Source organism: Ovis canadensis, chromosome 23 (genome assembly GCF_042477335.2).
Source record: "Ovis canadensis isolate MfBH-ARS-UI-01 breed Bighorn chromosome 23, ARS-UI_OviCan_v2, whole genome shotgun sequence".
Classification (NCBI taxonomy): Eukaryota; Metazoa; Chordata; class Mammalia; order Artiodactyla; family Bovidae; genus Ovis; species Ovis canadensis.
In genome coordinates this window covers 43,467,679-43,491,278 of record NC_091267.1, presented here as the reverse complement: position 1 = coordinate 43,491,278, position 23,600 = coordinate 43,467,679, and the positions used below count along the sequence as shown (strand labels likewise).

Here is a 23,600-nt window from a genome sequence, read left to right as displayed (position 1 = left end):
CATGCTAGCAAAGTAAGGCTCAAAATTCTCCAAGCCAGGCTTCAACAGTAAGTGAACTGTGAACTTCCAGATGTTCAAGCTGGATTTAGAAAAGGGAGAGGAACCAGAGATCAAATTGCCAACATCCATTGGATCATCAGAAAAGCAAGAGTTCCAGAAAAAATATCTACTACTGTTTTACAGACTACGCCAAAGCCTTTTACTGTGTGGATCACAACAAACTGTGGAAAACCCTTCAAGAGATGGGAATACCAGACCACCTTACCTGCCTCCTGAGAAATCTGTATGCAGGTCAAGAAGCAACAGTTAGAACTGGACATGGAACAACAGACTGGTTCCAAATTGGGAAAGGAGTACATCAAGGCTGCTTATTTAACTTATATGCTGAGTACATCATGTGAAATGCCAGGCTGAATGAAGCATGAGCTGGAGTCAAGCTTGCTGGGAGAAATATCAGTAACCTCAGATACACAGATGACACCACCCTTATGGCAGGAAGTGAAGAATAACTAAAGAGCTTCTTGATGAAAGTGAAAGAGGAGAGTGAAAAAGTTGGCTTAAAATTAACATTCAAAAAACTAAGATCACGGTATCCGGTCCCATCACTTCACGGCAAGTAGGTGAGGAAACAATGGAAACAGTGAGAGACTTTATTTTTTGGACTCCAAAATCACTGCAGGTGGTGACTGCAGCCATGAAATTAAAAGACGTTTGTTCCTTGGAAGAAAAGCTATGACCAACATAGACAGCATAATAAAAAGCAGAGACATTACTTTTCTGACAAAGATCTATCTGGTAAAAGCTACGGTTTTTCCAGTAGTCATGTGGAATGAGAGAGTTGGACTATAAAGAAAGCTGAGTGCTGAAGAATTGATGCTTTTGAACTGTGGTGTTGGAGAAGACTCTTGAGAGTCCCTTGGACTGCAAGAAGATCCAACCAGTCCATCCTAAAGGAAATCAGTTCTGAACATTCACTGGAAGGACTGATGTTGAAGCTGAAACTCCAATACTGAGGCCATCTGATGTGAAGAACTGGCTCATTAGAAAAGTCCCTGATGCTGGGAAATATTGAAGGCAGGAGAGAAGGGGTCAACAGAGGATGAGATGGTTGGATGGCATCACCAACTCGATGGACATGAATTTGAGCAAGCTCCAAGAGTTGTTGATGGACAGGGTGCTGAGGTGCTGTAGTCTATGGGGTCACAAAGAGTCAGACACAACTGAGCAACTAAACTGAATTGAACTGACAGCTTAATAAATATTTTGGCTTCAAAAGGTGCATTTTGATCAGAAGTTTCAAAGTTTTAGCTGGAAAGCACTTAACTGCAAAAAGGGAAAATAACTGCAAAAAAAAAAAACGTTGTGAAACAAGCTCCTCGATTGGCCAGGACTTCCCCAGACCCGTTCTCCTCTATCTGCTTCCTTCCCTACCTCCCTTCCTTGCTCTCTTACTCCTGTAGCGCCCAGCATGGTGCTGAACTTTCAGGAAGGAGTCCATAATATTGGTATTTCTAATTGTAACTTTCATGCCACCATGAAGAGAGTCCATCTTCAATGGCCTTTCAATCTTGAGACACAGAGCTATGGCAGGTTCTGGAATTTTTTTCCCTTTTTTTTTTTTTCACTTTGTCAAAAATACTGAAACGCTAAATTGGAGACCCAGGGAACCACTTGCAAGCGCTCTCTCCCTCTCTTTCTGTGCTCCTCTCTGTGACACAGAAACATGCTCCTACATTTGAGGTAGGTTTTTGCTCCAAACATCAGGTGAAGAAAGGACCCCCTGTTGGTTCAGCATTCTCCTGCAACTTGCTTGTGTGTGTTGAAGAGGATCTTAGAGACCATTTTATCTCCTCTCTGGCTTGGACTGCACTCTACGTTACAGATGAGAAACTTACAATGGTTTAACTTGGAGCCCCAGGAGGCCATTCCCTGAACTGATGACCCTGGTCGTCTGTGAAACCTAGGATGTTAGTTCACATAAACCCTTCTGAAATGGGTTCATATTTTTCTTTGCCCACAGACTCTAGTGTGGTACTCTGCATGCATTATTGCTTAATGAACACTAGGTAATTTGAATTTGCTGTTAAGGATCCTTCAGTAGCAAAATGAGCACATATCTTTGGATTAATGGAGGTTTCCAAGTCACCATCAGACTAAGATCTAGGTTTTAATATTATTTCCCTTCCTTCAGTTTAGAATGGAAATATTACAGAAAAACGGGTGAAATAATGCCAGTCAGTATGGTAATAAATTTCTGACACGTGGCATGCAATCTGTGAGGGGATTCTTTCACTTGGTCCTATACTTTGGGGAGTAATGGAGTGGAAAATTAAATTAAGTAAAATAAGCTGTTATTATTCCATGGCTCTGTTGAAAAGGATACCATCAAATACTTTTAGATACGTATCTTCCAAAAGCAACTTCTGAAGTTTTTTCACATTACTGAATTGTGAAAAAGTGTTTTCTCGTCTCTTTTATTTTTCCTTTCTTTTTGCCTTTGGTAGAATCAAATCCATGGTAACTTACTTGGGTTGCCTCAGAAATACATATTTAGATCAGAAGCCTTCAAGGTGAAACCCGAAAGCATAGGTTCTAAATTAAGTCAGAAAAGTTAACAAGGTAATATTTTTATTGTTTTCATTTATATCACCCTTTAACCTCAGATTTCTGTGCAGGCTTATATGTCTTAGATGTTGCAGATATTTCTATATTTGATTGTTTCTAGACGTAAACATAATTATATTATATTTGGTAATTAATTTTATTTATAACATGTCTGAATATACTTTTTTCTTTTCATATGAAGTAAATTTATCCATCATCACAAAATGATAGTTGACAGCTGAAAGCAGGACCTAGTATCCTTGGCTTTTAGCCCAGGGATCTAAGTGATGTCACCTTTCATGGTCTATAATGTTTTTCTCATTTTATCTGTCCTCTTCCAGGCTAGTATTGTTTTAGTGGCATATGAAGAAAGACATCCCTTTCTCCTTGTGCACTTGACTAATGTAGTTATTGACCATGTATGAATGACTTTCAGTAATTTTAAGTGTCATTTAAGAGAGACGTTTCCTTATGTTCTGCAGGCACAAACACAAGGCACTTGGAAAGGGAGGAGTGTGGGGTTTGGGGTCCCACAGCCACAAGTTTTATTCTGAATCCGCACCTACCACCTGTAGGCTGAAGACAGGAAAGGTAATTCCTCTTCTACAGCACATCATTCATTGAAATAATTGAAATAATCATTGAAATAACTGAATTGACTGTTCTCAGTCAGGTGCCCAAGTAGCACTCTTAGAAACGTGTTTTACACATGTATCTTTAAACACTTCTCTACAAGAAATTGGAATGGTCAAAACATCCATGATACAAAACAAAATACTTCGTCCCCCTGCTCCAAAATTAACCACCCCCAACTCTTTACACACCATTATTTTATAGAGAAAATGAGGCTTGGAGAGGTCAAACAACCTGCCTGAGGTCCTACAATGGGCTGGAGCGTGAACCCTGTTCTATCAGATTCTAGAGTCCAAAGGCTTGTAACGCCCAAGGGAGGGAACAGGAGATAGCATCGGTCTCAAAGCCAGAGGAGGAAGGTTGATGGCGGGAAAATGAAATAGAACTAAACACTGCCCATCTTTTATGTACATGTCCTTGTTAAAGGTCACCAATTAATCCAGAAACAGGTGGTTTCCAAGCATCTGATACGAGAAAGGCAGGGAATTGTAGCTTGTGGCTGTTTGTCAAAGAACTGTAGACTACGAAACTTGAAATTTAATTTGACCACATGCCCATGGAAACTCCAGTGTGCAAAATGTTAGGCTAGTCCTGTAGTATAGATGTTACCCCTGGAGTACTCCTCCATCAAGGCTAGGATAGCGGCATCCTAGCTGCTAGATCAAATTCTTTTACTTATTGTATCAGTTTGGGAAAGGTCATTTAAACACTCTTTATGAAATAATGGACTGTATGATTCGACTAGTAAAGGCTTATATGACACATGTGATGTATCCAATAACAACAAGTAAAATGGTGTTCATAATTTCTCACTCCATGAATCTGTGCAGCATGTGAAGTGAAAGTCACTCAGTCATGTCTCACTCTTTGCAACCCCATAGACTATACAGTCCATGGAATTCTCCAAGCCAGAATACTAGAGTGGGTAGCCAGTTCCTTCTCCAGGGGATCTTCCCAGCACAGGGATCGAACCCAGGTCTCCCACATTGCGGGTGGATTCTTTACCAGCTGAGCCACTAGGGAAGCCCAAGAATACTGGAGTCGGTAGCCTATCCCTCTCCAGCGGATCTTCCTGACCCAGGAATCGAACTGGGGTCTCCTGCATTGCAGGTGGATTCTTTATCAGCTGAGCTATCAGGGACACTTGCAAAGTCTGTGAAATAGCTAATTTTCAGTGCATGTTACATATGCTAAATCCACTGTTCATCTCAAAGCTATTTAACACACAATGTTAATACATTCATAAATTATTAAGCTGTTTATCCTTCTAATATTGCATGAACAGTTTAAGTTAAATATACTTTTATAATTTGATTTGTTTGGCATGAAAAAATAAGCAAAGTATTTAGACAACAAAACCACAGCTTGAGCTTGAAGCCCTGGATATATGATATGAAATTTAAATACATTTGTAAGTATCTGAGACTATTTCACTCTTCCAACAGCCACTAAAGATTTAACTCAAGAAAGAAATCCTTAGTTTAAAAAATTAGTAATGATCCTTACTCAAGGTACTATACAACTGACGTCATTATTCCGAATTTCTCTAGTTGCTCCTCTCATTTGCATAGATTACCAGCAAGTGTTGTCTGATATTTAACTTATATACATTTTGTTATGATCACTAAAGACTAAAACTTTCACTTTGAAGTTTCAATTATCTAAATGACATGTTTATTCCTTGAAAGTTAATCTCTTGGCGCAGAGCCTTCAAATAACAGTCATGGAGCAAATGTTAGCTAATTCAAACTTATTAAATTGGTTGTCAACTTTTGCTTTTATGTAAAAAAGCACACCCTTGGTAATATCAATCCCTTGGAAAAGTTGACGAAACAAAAATTTTAAGTTCAATTGTGTTCATGAAAGTAAAAAGCTGTGACTGCAGTAAGCAGTATCATAAATGAAATATGTAAGTGCAGCAAATATTAAATACTAAGATTCAAGAACTGTGCTACCATGCCATCATTCACAAATATGCAAGAACATGTACACTTCATTAAAGTCAATGGAGTGTACCCATTCATCTTGGCATTATTCATAATTGAAACACTTTCAATTTTAGTTAACACACACAAAACTCATTTAAAAGTCAAATGAGGAAATTAGGTCTATGCTCCCATATTGCAATTCCACAGCAATATCAACCAGCCAAATTTAGCCCTAGGAGGTATGAAAAAATATCTAATACAGTGAATGGAAAACCTTTTAAAGAATCACAGATCTGTTGAAACTAACCATTTTGCAACCGACTCAACGAAAATATATTTAGTGTTGTAAAACAGCCCTCAAACAATTCTGTTATGAAACAACTGAGCTTATCTATAGATTCACTTCTGGATTTCAAGAGCAGTGACTCAAGAATTAGAGTATTAATGTAAGAAATACAGCTCATTTCCTAAATAATAAGAAAAAAAACTATACTGAATAGTGATGGAAAAATATTTTCTGCACACACATTATAAAGACCAGAGGGGATCTTCTCCCGTTTTAAATCTTTATTTCTGCCATACTCTTCCTATTTGCTTTTCCAGTTTTCACCCTTCTTTTAGTATCTCTCTTTTTTCATCTTTTGGTTTATTGCTTTATCAGCCCCCACTGTGCATGTCACCAAGGACTCTTTCCTTCATCCTTTGCTTGTTTATCTCTATGTCAAGTCTTTCATCTACCATCTCTGAAGTTAACTGTTCTGGAACATTTATTTCCATCTGAGCTTCTCCCTCAAACTCAGTTTTATTTATTGTTATTTGCAGATATTGAAGTGAAGGTGAAAGTGTTAGTTGCTCAATTGTGAACCACTCTTTGTGACCCCATAGACTGCAGCCAAACTCCTCTGTCCAAAGGGTTCTCCATGCAAGAATACTGGAGTGGGTAGCCATTCACTTCTCCAGGGGATCTTCCCAACCCAGGGATCAAATCCAGGTCTCCTGTATTGCAGGCAGATTCTTTACTATTTGAGCCACCAGGGAAGCCCTTACCGATATACAACTTGACCCCAAAGCTCAACAACAACAAAAAAGGTGTTCAAATTCCTTGATTTTCCTGCTAAAACATTTTTGTAACTGTTACATTCTGGCTTTTTTGCAAGCTCATAACCCTGGTACAGTTGTTCCTTGGTACACAAGAGGGAACTGGTTTCGGCGTCCCTATAGAATAGGGGCCCTGAAATAGATACAAAAATCTGAGGATGTTCAAATCTGTTATATAAAATAGCATAGTACAGTCGACCCTCCACAAACACCCCATGTTTCATCATTCTGACACCTTTCTTTCTAAGGGTTCCAGTCTCCTCAATATGAGGAAACATTATCTTATATTCTTCCAAGTTTAAACAATCACCAGAGAAGGAGTTGTGTGTATGTCAGTGTAGGCAGTGTGCACGCACCCATGGGAGAGGGTAAGGGGAACGCCTAGCAGAGAAGAGAGGGAAATGCTGCCTGGCAAGTGTCAGGGCACAAAGGCAGGGAGAGGATGCTGGCCTTGACCCTGCAACCAGATCATTCATCTGCCTGCCCAGAGCCACGTTGGTAGCTTCCAGCTGCTGCCTCACCTCTCTAGAAGACTCTATTGGGAAAGGTACATGCTGGCATATCATATTTTATCTACACTTCCCAGAGGCAAGAAATAACTTCAAATGGCAGAGAGAGTCACGTAGGAGTTCCGATACCCCACAGCAAACCTGACAATGGATAGAGGTCTCTGCACAACAATTCTTGGATTCCTGTCTTCCTTTCCTTTACTACTCTGCACAATGTACACAAATTTTTTGAAGCTTCATTTAGTGGAATTTCCTGCTTCCGGTTTCTCGCCGTTCAATCCACATTACCTGCTTGAGAATGATCTATAACTGGCTGGTGCATGGGAGATGTGGTGTTCCACACATGGTCTCATCCTAACTTCTGAATATTAATTCCTGACTTTGCCTCACCCTAATGCTGGGACCCTGGCCTTCTCCCTACTTCTTCACTATGTCTGTGCAAGGCACCTCATGGCCCTGATGTAGATTCTAAGTTTAAATCCCCTTGGTCAGCATGTCCCTCTCTGCTCCATGAGTCTATGGACCTCCTGTTCAGAGAATTCTGTTCAACAGACAGCAGTGAGTGATCCCCGTATCCCAGGCCACATGCCATCAGTCATCACTTATCAATATAAGCTGAGACTCTTTAGAGACTCCAAACAACAGTAGTACAATTAATAATCCCTTATTCTAGCTATTGGAGAAGGAAATGGCAATCCACTCCAGTGCTATTGCCTGGAAAATCCCATGGACAGAGGAGCCTGATAGGTTACAGTCCATGGGGTCGCAGAGTCGGGCACGACTGAGCGACTTCACTTATTCTAGCTATGAATACCCCATGCTCCCTTTGTGAGGAATGTTGGCTTCACTTGTAAGGTGGAATAGTCTTTGTCAACTTAACTCCTGACCATAGTCAAAAGAAGCCTTTCCACGACCTTGCTGCTGGTCTTACCCTGTCTCTCTCTCTGCTCACTGCCCCGACCCTAGCCTGGATTACATGGCTCTTACCTGCCTAAGGCTGTCACCTGAGCTGCTTGTCCTGTAAGACTGTTCTTCCCCAAGTGGCTGGATCCCTGTCAACCAAGTCTCTGGTTAGATGTCACCTGCTCAGGAAGGCCTCCCTACAGGTGGTTCTCCCTGTTATTGTCATCGTTGGTGCCCTGTAATATCTGCAGAGCATCTAACTAACAATCTAAATAATACCTGTTTGCCTGACTCTTCTCATTTGGGTAAGAAGCACCTAGAGGTGGGTACCCGGTCTGCCTCTTCATGTCTAGTACGTCCAACGTCTAGCATGTGTGCGTGTGTGTGTCTGTGTGTGTTAGTTGCTCAGTCCCATCTCTTCATGACCCCATCGACTATAGCCCATCAGGGTCCTCCATCCATGGGGGATTTCCCAGGCAAGAATACTGGAGTGGGTTGCCATTTTCTTCTTCAGGGGAATCTTCCTAACCTAGGGATCAAACCCTTATCTCTTGCATTGGCAGGTAGATTCTTTACCACTGAGCTACCAGAGCTTCCCATTTAAATTTGTATCTTTTTCATAATATATTGTATGCATTTAAAATATTATACATTCTGTATATTTTAATAAACATATAGATAAATGGTATTATTTGGAAAGTCTGATAATTTGCTATCATCCTCTCTCCAGAGATGAAGATAAAGAATAGAAATAGCATGGTTGGGCTCCTTGGAGTTAAAGTCATTGCTCAAGGGCAGTGAATAATGCTATAAAATCACTTGTACTATAAAGATCATTATCTAAAGTCATTATCATACACAGGACATTCAAACTTCACATTGAGATTTCTTTCCTAGTCCTTCATTTCTGACAATTCTCAAAACACCAAGACTTACTTTCTGTTTCTTAGAGAAAAAGAGGATACATCAAGGAGACACTTGAAAATTAACAAGTAGTCATAAATTTATAAAAGTACAGAGAGATAGCCCTGTGTTTCAGTTATTATAAACATGCCTCTTTGTTTGCCTACAAAATGTCCTTATTATTATTCTCAATTTTTAAAGTTGCTGTCATCACTTTTTGAATAAGAGCAGACTATGTTCACAACCTTAAGGTAAATTAAAATTTCTTAGGACACTAAAAAGCATTAACCATGAAGGAGAAAAGTAATTTATTGTTTTTTAATCAAACTTAAACATTTCAACTCATCAAAGGTACTTTAAATAAAGTGATAGATAAACCACAAATAGATGAAGAATCTTACCATAAGCAATAGATAAATGGTCCAGTAAGACTAATAAAAAACTTGAATAGACATCTCCCCAAGGAGGATATACAAACAGGCAACCGCGCATAAAAAGATGATAAAGATCAACAGCCATCAGATATCTGCAAATGGAAGTCATGACAGATACCACTTCCTACCCACTGTTGGTGAGGATAAGGAGCAGCTAGAACTTTGAACACTGCTGGTGAACTGAGGGACAGTTTCTTATAAACATTTACAATCCAGCAATCCCATTTCTCAGTCTTTATCCAATGGGAATGAAACAAGTGATTCACAGACTTGTACAGGAGTTTTCAGAGCAGTCTTTTTCATAACAGTCCCAAACTAGAAACAATCCAAATGTCAAAAACAGAATAACTTGTACAAAAATAGGATAGCTACAGTTTAGTTATACAACGGAGTATTACTCAACAATAAAAAAGAAGTGAACTCTGCTTAGACAACTAAGCAACAATCTCTAAAATACCACGGTGAGTGAATGGAGTATTTACCATCTATATGCTATATGATTCCATTCATTTGAAGTCCAGGAATAGACTGAACTAACCAATGGTGACAGTGATAAGAAAGTCATTGCTTGGGTAGTACAGAGGAGATGAAGGGGTGAGAGGGAAGTGGTAGGCTCTTGAACTGCAATTGACTGGAAAGGGCCATGAGGGAAATATTCATGGTATGGGATTCAGTGTCTTATTTAGCATGACCATTATACCAGGTGTTTGGAAGTCAAAGTCGCTCAGTCATGTCCGACTCTTTCTATACAGTCCACGGAATTCTCCAGGCCAGAATACTGGAGTGGGTAGCCTTTCCCTTCTCCAGGGGATCTTCCCAACCCAGGGATTGAACCCAGGTCTCCCTCATTGCAGGCGGCTTCTTTACCAGCTGAGCCACCAGGGAAGCCTCTTGGTTTGGGGTCCCTGGGCTCCAGTTTGGGAAGCCTGTGCTCCCTGCTCCTCAGCACTGAGTAGTGCTGGCAACACCACCTGGCATGTGACTGGGTGCTGCCATGCTGTGGGGACATGATGAGAGGGAGGCGTGCTGGTGCTCTGGGGGCTTCCGAGTGGAGTGATGGCTGCAGACTACTGGAGAGAGAAGTTTTCTTTTCTAATGAGACAGGGAACACCTTGAGGCGGACATGTTGGGTGGCCAGCCCCGGGTTTAGCAATGACAGGGCCGCCCCGGGGGAGCTCTGGTCATTGGCACGGGTCCGTCAGCGCCCGCGCGCCTGGCTGAGGGTTCTCTTTCTTGGAGCAGGGGTTCCATGAATGCCATCGCCTCCCAAAACGCTTCTGAAACTCCTCTCAGAACATCCTGCAGCCTCAGCCCGAGGCGCCCAAAGATAACTGGCCTCAGGTTTTCCAGAAGCCCTCATCTCATCCTCCGTCTTAGCCACATGTGTCAGAATGGGTGCTCTAGCTCTGAAAGCATCTTAGGAAGGAGTGTGATCTGTAGGATCGCCAGTAGCAGGGCCTGGCTCGAGCAGGAGTGTCAGCTCCGCCTCGTGCCTCCGCACACGCTCTCACTAATCCACACGTCCCTCCAGGGGAGCCCTGGGCTGCCCCTCCATGAGATGGCCTGCCTGCGGGTCAGCTCTTCACTGGGGACACCAGACAGCTCACCTGGTCCTGGTCGCACCTGTTAGGACTCGCCTGGTGTTTACCCTGAGGTGGGTCCCTTCTGTGGTCCCTTTGGTGCTCCCACAGCCGGAAGGCAGGGTACCTGTTAGGTGTCCGTGGATCCCCTGGATGCTGGCTGACTCTGGGGGACACGACGCCACCACCCGCGGTCCTCAGTGCCTGGAGAGCAGGTCCGCGCCCACTTTGCTGCCCAGTGGTTCATCCTCAGAGTCACAGTACTCCTGTCCTGAGCATCTCTTTCTGCTCCTGACGGAGTGACCTTGTGGCTGGAATACTACTTGTGTGTTTTGAAAACATGTCCCTCCCAGGCGCTGGCGGTGTCCCCGTGAGTGGGAGGTGTGACCTAGCGTGTCTGAGGTCTGCTGTCCCTAAACATCAGGGATTGCAGTGCTGGCAGGTGGCCCTGGCCGGCGGGGTTGGGGGGACTCTCTAGACAGACTGCCCTGTGGATCTGGGAGCCTCTCCTTGGGGAAGCCGAGGTGAGCAGTGGCCGGGACAGGCAGCCTGGTGGGGTGGACGTGGCCGCCCCGCTGTGTCTGTGTGGAGCTGAGATGGTCTCGCTCACCGGCCCATGTCCTTCCTCCAGGGTCTGGGCGCCTTCTCCCCAGGTGTGGCCCCGGTCCCTGGCATCTCCTCCAGGGCACCCTGGACAGAGACCTTCCCGTCCTCATCTCACGTGCTCTCTGGCTAGCTTAGCTGGTTCTGGGTCCAGGTCTCCTGTGCTTTGGAAATGCCCTTCTTCACTGGGCCGTCAGCCTTCTCACTTCTTTTCAGCTCCCCTTCTGCCCCAGATACCTCTCCTGAGGTCTCAGCTCCCTTCTCGCCCGCGTGTGTGGTCCGTCCCAGCCTGGACCCCGGCATCTGTGCCCGGCCCTCTGCTATTCTAACTGCCTGCGACTCACTTTCGCAGAGGTTGTCATCCCATATCCGGCCATCAATCTCCCAATCTGACTTCTTGTCCTTCTTCAGTAACATGACTCCCGTTTATCCAACATCAGATCTCAGAGAGGCATAAGGTCAGCGATTTGCCTTTAAATATTTAATACATTCCTACTAATTCTACCTCTGCTGTGGATTAAATTGGGCTTCCCTGGTGGTGCCGTGGTAAAGAATCTTCTGGCCAATGCAGGAGACGTGAGAGACGCAGTTCGATCCCTGGGTCGGGAAGATCCCCTGGAAAGGAAATGGCAAGCCACTCCAGTATTCTTGCCTGGAGAATCCCATGGACCGAGGAGCCTGGTGGGCTACAGTCCATGGAGTTGCGAAGAGTTGAACATGACTGAGCACACAGCAAGAATACTGGAGTGGATAGCCTATCCCTTCTCCAGCAGATCTTCCCGACCCAGGAATTGAATAGGGGTTTCCAGCGCTGCAGGCTGATGTTTTACCAACTGAGCTATCAGGGAAGCCTGTTGACAACTATCAAAACTCATTGAATCAGACAATTACCTGTGCATTTTATTGCATATAAATTGTACTAAAAAATTAAAACATTCTTTTACTTAAAACAACATTAACACTAAACATCATTCAGACTATTTGCCTATTTTCCAGGCATGAGAGAATTAAGAATTAAGAAAATTCTTATTTTATTGAATTTTACATAACTGGTTATAACGTATGATGACTATAGTAACTCATCCAGTTTCATTAGATTAAGCCTCAATTTGTTGTGAAGTTTAAAAACATAAAGAAGTACCAAGATTTAAAAAAAAAACTCACCTCCCAAACAAACAAAACCCCCTGCTCTGAACCAGGATTACATTTTTAAAGATGAATGTCATTGCTACAATATGCCAGCAAGGGGAGCAGTTACACTTTGAGAACAATTTCATCCTCTCACCACTGAATTATTCTATAGGACACTTTAAAGAGACCAAAATTGACTTTTGGGTGTAGCCACAATGGAAACGACAGATCATTTTAATGCAAGAGAAAAAGATTGGAAACCTTGACCCTCTAGATTACTTTGCACCTCAATGAGAAGGGGAAAAACAGATCAGCTTATTAAAAGAATATATTCATGTAATTCAGGTACCAGAAAAAACATTTAAAAGAACAGCTAAATTAACTGTGGGCTGCCACTTTTCCTTGGTTAATCATTCCCATATGAGAATAATAATGTCTGTCCACCTCTTTCTCCCACAAAAGCAAAAGACCCCAAAGAATGCCACTCTTCTGATGGATGTGGGCATAGCAGCATCCATTTGTGTAGAATTTGCAAGCTGTTCGAATACTGGAGTCTGTTTGAGCAGAGGCAAGGCTGGCAAAGGGTAATTTTTTAAAATCCTGAAGCATAAAGGCTTTTCAGTTGAGATGGTTATGCCATGAATCTGAAGGTTTATGTTGCATTTTTTATATATATCACCATGCTCATCAATTCTTCTAAGATTTGTAAGGCTTAATGCTCAGCTAAGCTCAGGAAGCCTGTAGAAAAGTCTCTAACTATCCCTTCCTGTCAGGTTCGGTAATCCTGTATTTATAGAAAAGAATGTTCTGGCTGACAATGGCAAGCATGTCCCCCAAGGCACATGCAAGTGAAGGGCTCCCTGTAGGGACACTTACAATATGGGTAACCGCCCCTTTAACACTCTAACCTACATAGTAACCCTGGCCTTGATTCTAACATCATGCGTGGTGTCAGTCACTCAGTCATCTCTGACTCTTTGCGACCCCATGGACTGTACCTGACCAGGCTCTTCTGTCCATGGAATTCTCCAGGGAAGAATACTGGAGTGGGTAGCCATTTCCTTCTCTAGGGTAATCTTCCCCACTCAGGGATCAAACATGAGTCTCCTGCATTGCAGGCAGATTCTTTACCATCTGAGCCGCCAGGGAAGCCCCTCTAATATCATGGCACCTTCTCAATTCTCCTGGTTCCCCAGAGAAGCTGAGCACAGAGGACACAGCATCATGTGCCCTGGAAAATGCCCTGAGCCATGCCATGGGGTGGGGATGGATTCCCACTTGTAGGAAAGCCATATCTTTGCATTCTGCAGTGCTCATGCATCCGAGCTGTGCCTTCCTCTCTTGGAGTCAGGTGAACCCGAGAACGCCGGGTAAACAGAAGCAAGAGTCCCTTCCAGAACTGTGTAGGAGAATGTACCGACAGAATGCAGAGCTTTAGAACGTGAGCAGATGTGTGGGCTGACTCTACATGGGCACCTGCAGGGGTGCCAGGAGCAATCTTCCTTTAAAGTCGCACGTCACAGCAACACTTCCACAGGGCAGCCCTCTGCCCTAGGAGAGGGGATGCTAGCAGCATGGAAAAGGGCATCACCCATGAATGTGGGTACCCTCTGCCTGGGACATAAACCCTGCCCAGAGATTCTCCCTATGAAAATCCAAGGAACACTTCTCAGTTCAACATCCTTAAGAAAGGATTTGGGATTACTTCCGCTCATGAAATAGAAGGAAATCACTTTTTTCCCCCTCCAATTTCTATAAATGGAAGTCCAAGGAAGTAGAGGGTTCAGAGTAAGAAGATTCAAGTTTAGACTCTGCCTTGAACACTTTCTTCAGACCCCTAAATCAGTGATGCTACAATCTGAACCATATTCTTGCTGGCAAAGAGTCATGGGGTTGCTCCACACTGAATTAGCATTTCATTAAGCAGCCAAGGAGTTTTAAAGAACAACGAAGCAAACAAGGAAGGAAACACAGAAATGAAGTGCTGTGGCACACACAGTCCTCATTTTGAGCTCGCCACTGAATGGACCTTAGTTTGGGGTTCTTCCAAGTCGGATATAAAACAAAAGACTGTCTCCCAAGAGTTCCTAAAACCTGTGAGATGTATGAAGGGTAGAGATGAAATATAAAGGGACAAATAAACAAAGAACCCAGAAATGGGAGATATGCCGGTTAGAGGAGGAAACAAAAGCAAGGTGTAGTTATAGCTAAAGACATTAAAAAATAACAGATGCCTGTGTGTGTGTTTAAAATTTTACTTTAATTGTTCATCGCTGTATAGTTGACTTACAGTATTAGCTTCAGATGTACAATAGGGTAATACAAATTCTTATAAATTGAACACCATATAAGATTATTATAATGTTACTGACTGTATTCTCTGTGATTTGCTCATCTTATAACTGGTAGCCTGTTGTGTTTGTTTAAAATGAAAGGTGAGTTGCTTGCTATAGCAGATCTGCTTGCATACGGGCAGGAAGGAATAATTGGCAGTTGTAAAGGGCACATTGGTCTGGCTGACATGGCACCAGGTGATTAAAGCACATTCCAGAAAGGGCTGATGTGTGTTTCTCAAATGGGAGAAGCCCAGCCTGAAATCCAGTCAGAAGTGTGGCATGGCACTTCCTACTCTTGAGGAGGTAGAGATGGGCTACACTTCAGCATGGCTCCCGCCCCATAGGGAAGGGCCTTGAATGGGGAGTGAGGATGTTATGTGATCTAGAACCATCTATAAATCCGCAGGTGACTGCAACTGACTGAGAGGAACGTATAGGAAGCAGAGCACTTGGAAGTGAATTCTATGTGACTCCCTGTTGGCAGTCACAGGAGGGTGGGCTTTGGGAACCAAGTCTGAGCGAGAAGAAAGAGCTCTGAGGTTACCCACCCTCTAAAGAGTCTCGGCAGCTGTATTTTCACAGAAATGTAGAGTTTTGTCTGAATTTGACAGGGTTTTCCTAATGTTTCAAATATTATTCATGAGAAACGCTGGGCTGGAAGAAGCACAAGCTGGAATCAAGATTGCTGGGAGAAATATCAATAACCTCAAATATGCAGATGACACCATCCTTATGGCAGAAAGTGAAGAGGAACTCAAAAGCCTCTTGATGAAATTGAAAGAGGAGAGTGAAAAAGTTGCTTAAAGCTCAACATTCAGAAAACGAAGATCATGGCATCTGGTCCCATCACTTCATGGCAAACAGATGGGGAAACAGTGGAAACAGTGGCTGACTTTATTTTTGAGGGCTCCAAAATCACTGCAGATGGTGACTGCAGCCATGAAATTAAAAGACGCTTACTCCTTGGAAGGAAAGTTATGACCAACCTAGATAGCACATTCAAAAGCAGAGACATTACTTTGCCAACAAATGTCCGTCTAGTCAAGGCTATGGTTTTTCCAGTGGTCATGTATGGATGTTAGAGTTGGACTGTGAAGAAAGCTGAGAGCCGAAGAATTGATGCTTTTGAACTGTGGTGTTAGGACTCTTGAGGTGCACCTTCAGTTCAGTTCAGTCACTCAGTCGTGTCTGACTTTTTGTGACTACATGGACTGCAGCACCTCAGGCCTCCCTGTCCATCACCAACTCCCGGAGCATACTCAAACTCACGTCCATCGAGTCGGTGAAGCCATCCAACCATCTCATCCTCTGTTGTCCCCTTCTCCTCCTGCCTTCAGTCTTTCCCAGCATCAGGGTCTTTTCCAGTGACTCAGTTCTTCGCATCATATGGCCAAAGTATTGGAGTTTCGGCTTCAGCATAAGTCCTTCCAATGAATATTTAGGACTGATTTCCTTTAGAACTGACTGGTTACATCTCCTTGCAGTCCAAAGGGCTATCAAAAGTCTTCTCCAAAACCATAGTTCAAAAGCATACATTCTTTGGTGCTCAGCTTTCTTGATAGTCCAACTCTCACATCCATACATGACTACTGGAAAAACCGTATCTTTGACTAGACAGACTTTTGTTGGCAGAGTAAGGTCTCTGCTTTTTAATATGCACTCTAGGTTAGTCATAGCTTTTCTTCTAAAGAGCAAGCGTCTTTTAATTTCATGGCTGCAGTCACCATCTGCACCCCAAAATAAAGTCCGTCACCTTTTCCACTGCTTCCCCATCTATTTTCCATGAAGTTATAGGACCAGATGCCATGATGTTAGTTTTCTGAATGCTGAGCTTTAAGCCAACTTTTTCACTCTCTTCTTTCACTTTCATCGAGAGGCTCTTTAAGTCTTCTTAACTTTCTGCCATAAGAGTGGTGTTGTCTGTATATCTGAGGTTACTGATATTTCTCCCGGCAATCTTGATTCCAGCTTGTGCTTCATCCAGCCCAGCATTTTGCATGATGTATTCTGTACGTAGGTTAAATAAGCAGAGTGACAATATACAGCCTTGACATACTCCTTTCCTGATTTGGAACCAGTCTGTTTTATATTTATATATACACACATACATATATATATGTACATATATATATAGGGATACAGTTTGTTTTACAATGTTGTATTCATTTCTGCCATACAATGAAGTGATTCAGCTATATGTATACATATAGCCTGGGATATAGTGCTTCCCAGGTGGCACTAGGTAAAGAACCTGTTTGAGAATTCAGGAGACATAAGAGATGCGGGTTTGATCCCTGGGTAGGAAAGATCCCCTGGAGAAGGACATTTGCAACCCACTCCGGTATTCTTGCCTGGGAAATCCCATGGACAGAGGAGCCTGGCGGACTATAGTCCATGGGGTCACAAAGAGCCAGACATGACTGAAGTTACTTAGCATGGAAGCACACATACATACATCCTCTCTGTCTTGGGCCTCTTTCCCCTGCCTCCATCCCATCCCTCTAGGTCATCACAGAGGACCAGGCAGAGTTCCCTGTGCTATACAACAGGTTCCCACTAGTTATCTATCTTACGCATACCAGCACCTTGAATTAGTATATTCTTCTTGAATATATTCACTCACTGAATGAATCAACCAAATTCCCCAAAGAGGAGTGTATCTCCCATTAATTAAAATAGTAGTCCATAATGAGTGAGATACAGCCTATAGTTTCTTTATTACTTCCATTTGGCATATGAAGGATATTCTCCAGCCATTCAAATCTCTCTCCGAGGGAAGTTAACTATCAAGGTATATCTTGGCAATTCTCTCTTGGGGTCCGCAATGCTAACTAAGAATTTAAGAGGACACCAGACATCATCCTCTTGGCTGGTGAGGTAACCCACTTCCAGGTATAGGAGAGGAAGTGTGGTCCTGCCTGCTGTACCCAGTGAATCCTGTTCTAAGGTCTAGAAGGGGTGCTGATGACCTGAGGGACAAGAAGCATGCAGATGGGCTCTTTTTAACTTGGTTCAAATGCCACTTTTCTATTCCAGGGGAGATAGAAATGTTTCTCACTGTCTCATGCGCTAGTGAAGAATGAAAACTCAAGTGGAAGAGAGGCTGGGGTAGGGACTGTGAGCCAAGGGGGGTGAGTGAGAGGGAGAGGGGGGCAAGGGTCTGGTGGGTCTCTGAGCAGACAACTAACTATGTCTGGAGCTTAGCTGGTAAGAGAGTAGACAACCTTGGGCTTTTTGGCAACTCAGCTCTCTTCCTTGATAATGACAAGAGCCACAGGATTACAGGCAGCTGACCCTGAGAAAACCTAGTCTTCTGCAAACTCAGGGTAGAGGCTGGAGAACAAGTCTTGGAATACCAGTCTCAGATCGGAACTCATCAATGTTCTCAATTGTTCTCTCAATGACACAGTGCTTGCTTTGACGTTCCCCGACTCAGGCCATTGAAACATCCCTATTGGCTGCTCTGGGACACATAAATATGACTGTACTTGCAAAATCATGCTTTCATAAAAGATTCTTAATGCTGCTTAAAAACCACTTTCACAGGGCTTCCCTGGTGGTCCCGTGGTTGAGAATCCACCTTGCAATGGAGGGGACACTGGTTTGATCCCTGGTCCAGGAAGATCCCACATGCTGCAGGACAACTAAGCCTGCCCATGCGCCACAACTCCAGAGTCTGTGCCCGGGAGCCCGAGAACCTCAACCACTGAGTCCATGCGTCACAACTACTGAAGCCCACACACCCCAGATCCTGTGCTCCAAAACAAGAGAAGCCACCACAACGAGTAGCCCACGCACCACTGTATCTAGAGAAAACCCAAGTGTAGCAATGAAGACCCAGCACAGTAAAAAATAAATAAATATTAAAAGAAACACTTGCACGTGTCCCTTTCCAATCTTCATTCCTCATTCTACTTTTTCTCTCCCCCTGGAGACAAGCTCCTATGCACAGATGACAATCATCTTGCAGCTCTCATGTATAGAGCACCTTTGTATGAATATGTTGTACACAGCTTGTCTTCAATAATCACAACAACCCATATAAGCTGTGTACTGTTATTCTCATTTTATAGATGAGAGCTCAGTGAGGTGAGGCCAACACCGAAATGTACGTGGGTTACGTGATCTGCCCATGTTACATGACTCACAGACTCTGGAGCAGGGATTCAAACTTGTGCCTTTCTAATAGGCATTCCACACTCATCCAAGAGCATAAGGGAAAGGACACTGAAGCTCTCAGACATAAATTCCCTCGAATCTCTTTGTATACACCTTCAAATGTTTATTTATCTCCCCTTCTCTCCTCTAAGGAGAAGCCTATTCCTGAAAGTTCTCTCAACTGTCCACAGTTTTATCTATTCCCATTTCTCCACATTTCAGCTTTTTACAGACAACTCTCAAATCTTTCTGTGAGCTCCAGCTCGCGTTTCCAACCTCTAGGAAAGGGCGTATCTTCTTAGCAATACACCATTTAATAGACCATATATTGTTCCCCACCTCCTCAGCTCTCCACCTCAAACACGTCTGCTGTTTTTCTTAAGCAATCCATATATTCTCCATTTCCATATGTTCGTTCACACTGATTTGAAATGTCCTTTTCTCTACTTGTAGACATTGAATTTATGTTTAAAGAATGAGCTCCACTGTTATACCTGCTATGAATATTTCCCTAACTTTTTAGTCGGATTTAATGGTATCATCTCAGTGTTTCCTAAGCACTCTGTTTATAAGGATAACACATCACTTATCACATGGGAAAACTGCCTCCATCTCTGCTTCAGCTTACGGGCTGCCAGCACAGTGTAGACAAGAAGACAGTTTTATTAATCTCTACACACCTTGAAGCAATAAGCACAGCCTTCGGCTAAGTGTTTGTTGTATGAATGAATGAATGGTGATTTGGTTACTGCTCCGACTTTTCAACATGCCACAAAGAGGGCATGATATGATTTAGGGGTTATTTTTTTCCTCCCCTTAAATCTTCACTATCATCCTGGGAATTTGTCTTTCTTGCTTTGTGAAAATACTGTTTTAAATTTTAAAAAATTCCTGTGGTATAAAATCACAGAAAATAAAAGGGAATGATGTATCATTTTTCTTGTAAAAATAAATACATGACTGTCATCCAGGTGATCAATGTTACAGATAGGCATTCAAAAAATTAAAATGTATATTTGTCAGTTTCAAAAATAAGATAACAAGAACTGATCCTCTTCTATTAACAAACATCTATGTCCACATATAACACACAGTACATTTCAGTAGATTAGAATACTGAGTTTGGGGAGGTGGGAAGAGAAAGGGGATGTGAGCCTGAACTACAGAAGTCAGATTTATTCATATCAGAGTATACTTTCAATACTCTGATCTGCCAATAACGCCTGTCTAAGGAGAAAGCCACTAAATGACATACATCCTTGTTTTACAGCTGAATCTTTTTGCCTAAAGACCACCGTATGTGCCAAAACCATGAAAACAATTACTCTTTTAAAATAGGTTACAGTGTTTCCTCTGTTTCTTGTATCAAACCCATTCCATGCTGACAACTCATAAGTAAATTTCATCTTAGTCTGGGTCAAACTGTCAAAACTGTGTAATCAAAATATCTGAATGAAGAAGGTTTTACTGAATTCTTAGAAGAAGACATTTCTGGAAAATAAATATAGTCCAATGTCCCAGGGAAGTGTTATAAAATAAAAATAGGTAAAATGTGAACTTTTTCAAATAAGATGGACAATAATTATTCATTAAGCTAGATATAACTGGAATATATCTTCAAAGTCTATGACTTCGTCTGTAAATTTGTTGAGGGCAAGGATCATGGTTTGCTTGCTTTTCTCCCCTACACTCCAAGACTTTATAAAATTCAAAATGCCACCTAGGCTGTGCTTTCTGGTGATGGATCATCAGAACAGGTATTTAAAAGTGACTCTACAGGGTTTTCAGTTATTGTGGATTTGGGGCTTCCCTGGTGGCCCAGGTGGTAAAGAAACTGTCTGTAATGTGGGAGACCTGGGTTAGATCCCTGGGTAGGGAAGATCCCCTGAAGAAGGGAATGGCAACCCACTCCAGTATTTTTGCCTAGAGAATTCCATGGACAGAAGAGCCTGGTCAGGTACAGTCCATAGGGTCTCAAAGAGTTGGACATAACTGAGTGACTAACACTTTTGCTTTGCTTGTCTAAAACAACCTGAGACCCAAACATTATGGAGAGTTTACTCACTGATTTTGGGTGTAGACTGCAAGTAATTTACAGGTTCCCATCCTAGAAAAGAAGAGACAGGAAATGCACATATTACCATCACCTGCAAACACATTTAAGAAACTTTCTACATTGACATACCTCAAAGTCTCTAATATTTTATTGCTAGCCAAGAAGATCATGGGAAGGGAGAGTGTCATGAAATAGAATATGACATCCCTGTATTTCTAGGTGACTCAAGTGGTGACGGGCTTAATTATTAAGAAACCTGGCATTACCTTTAAACATTGCCACAGAAAAGACAGCTTTGTGCCTCTACCTTCTGCCTCTGAGAAATCAAGCTGGGACTGCTAGGGTAGGCAGAGATGGAAAATATTCATCTTGGGATTTCCCTGGCAGTACAGTGGTTAAGACTGCCTTCCAATGCAAGGGGTGAGGGTTTGATCCCTGGTTGGGGACCTAAGATCCCCACATGCCTCATGGCCAAAACACCAGAACATAAACAACAGAAGCAGTATTGTAACAAATTCATTTCAAGGAAGAAAATTTCCTTGGATTCTTTGCTTTCTACTCCATAATCTACCAAGGTGTTGATACACAATTATAGTTTCTGTTCAAAATTTCTGAGTACATGGGATAGATCTCTGTGTACAATTGATAGTTGGGATAGAAACACCATGTACATCTTCTGGTATGGAATATCCAATGGCCCACTCTTGGATAACTTGGGATGTGAAGCTTGAAAGAGTAAATGAACTGAAGTCTAGGATAAAAGGACAAAAGCTTTTTGAGGGATGAGATCCTATGGATAATTTTTATATCATCCAGAGCTACTGGAAGTTAATTCTATAGTGAAGAGCTCTAAGAAAGAAATCTTGAGGGTTCCCTTGAGCCAACAATTTTTCATCCTGATAATCAAGAAGGATGACCTTTTCTGCCAGATGAAGTTGCTCAATGTAATACAGAATATTTCTTCTGGTTTAGTCATCTCTGGGGAGAAATGAATCTCAACTCATTCTGAGAACAAGTGGAGGGAACCACAAGATGGTAATTATATGGCTATTCAGACTTTTTGCTTTCTAGATTACACTGGTCCAATTTCTCTTTTAAAAAAACATATTATAACCATATAATATGCAGGCTGCCCAATTCCCAGGTGGCACAGTGGTAAAGAATCTGGCTGTCAATGCAGGAGAGCAGCAAGAGAAGTGGGTTCGATTCCGTGTCAGGAAGACCCCCTGGAGGAGGAACTGGCAACCCACTCCAGTATTCTTGCCTGGGAAATCCCATGGACAGACGAGCCTGGTGGGCTTCAGTCCATGCATGTACGCTAAGTTGGTTCAGTTGTGTCTGACTCTTTGCAAACTCACAGACTGTAGCTCGCCAGGCTCCTCTGTCCATGGGGATTCTCCAGGCAAGAATACTGGAGTGGGTTGCCATGCTCTTCTCTAGGGGATCTTCCCAACCCAGGGATCGAACCTGTGTCTCTTAGTCTGCTGCTTTGGAAGGCAAGTTCTTTACCACCAGTGCCACCTGGGAAGCCCATGGGGTAGCAGAGTTGGACACGACTGAGCACACACACACACACACATGCGCACGCGCGCGCGCGCGCACACACACACACACACACACACACAGATCACAGGGGCCCTTTTATATAGTGTATGCTATACCATATATTTTATATAGTACATATTTTAAATATATATGTTAATATTACATAGTGTTAATGTATATATTATATATGTTAACATATATCTTACATTATCATATGTATATGTAATGTTTTGTTCCCTGCACACTTGTCTTGTTTTTTAAAAATATTCCTTTCAAAGTATGTTGATAAAAATTTGAACAAATACTTAAGAATTATGAGGCTTACACATAGAATGGTAAGCTTAACTCTCTGGTCCTGCTCTTCTGCTCCATCTAAAAAACTTGCTATCAGTGTAATTCATATATAATATTGTTTCTCTAAACTAAATTGAAAGAAAGATTATATCAGTGCTTGTTTTCTTAATTATTCTTTCATCAAATTTCATTTCTGCTAAAATATACCAGTTTATAGTTATGTCAATTAATGCCATTCTAGTAAAAACTTTATAAGGGAAAAGAATCTGAAAAGGAATATATATATTATATATATTTAAACTGAATTACTTTGTTGTACATCTGAAACTAATAAAACATTGTAAATTAACTATACTTCAATTAAATGTAAAAGAAAAAATATAAAAGTAAACAAACATTTAAAAATGTTTTTAATATGCTATTCTATCTTTAGAATGATTAAAAAATACATATAAACAATATATTGAGATGTATTATCATGAGTTTCCTGAGATAAGGTATTAGCAGCTGCACTTGATTTAGTAATTTCTGCATTTTGGATGAAGGCATTTATAAGTCATTTGTATAGCTCATCAATAAGTTATAGGTCCTCTGGTACAACTGATCCTCAAGGGTTGGAACTTGATATGTAATCCACTGTTTCAGCTCACTCTGATGCAATTGCAACTCTCTATTTACTGGTTCACCCATGTAACAATAGCATGATTAAGGTCACACTTTCGTAGCTTGGTGATAACAATATTGTTTAGGCTAGGACCCAAAATCTTCCCTCATTCAAAATTGATTTTATCTGGCACATCTCATTGTTGATGTAATGTGTCAGGTAACCAGGGAAGGAAATTAAATTGATGTGGAAAAAATGGCTATTCAAAGAGTCAAATGCAG

The 23,600-nt window shown here is 42.1% G+C and overlaps 1 protein-coding gene across 3 annotated transcripts in view; it reads right to left on the bottom strand.

Moving 5' to 3' along the window:
* CHST9 (carbohydrate sulfotransferase 9) overlaps nucleotides 1-23,600 on the bottom strand; it is a 284,501-nt gene that overhangs the window by 97,334 nt on the left and 163,567 nt on the right. Inside the window, exon 4 of one of the 3 annotated variants that reach the window (XM_069569317.1) lies at nucleotides 20,886-20,927. The exons of the other annotated variants lie outside the window; for them this stretch is intronic. Coding sequence (XP_069425418.1) covers nucleotides 20,886-20,927 — 42 coding nt within the window. The remainder of the gene's footprint in view (nucleotides 1-20,885; nucleotides 20,928-23,600) is intronic. 3 annotated transcript variants of the gene reach the window in all.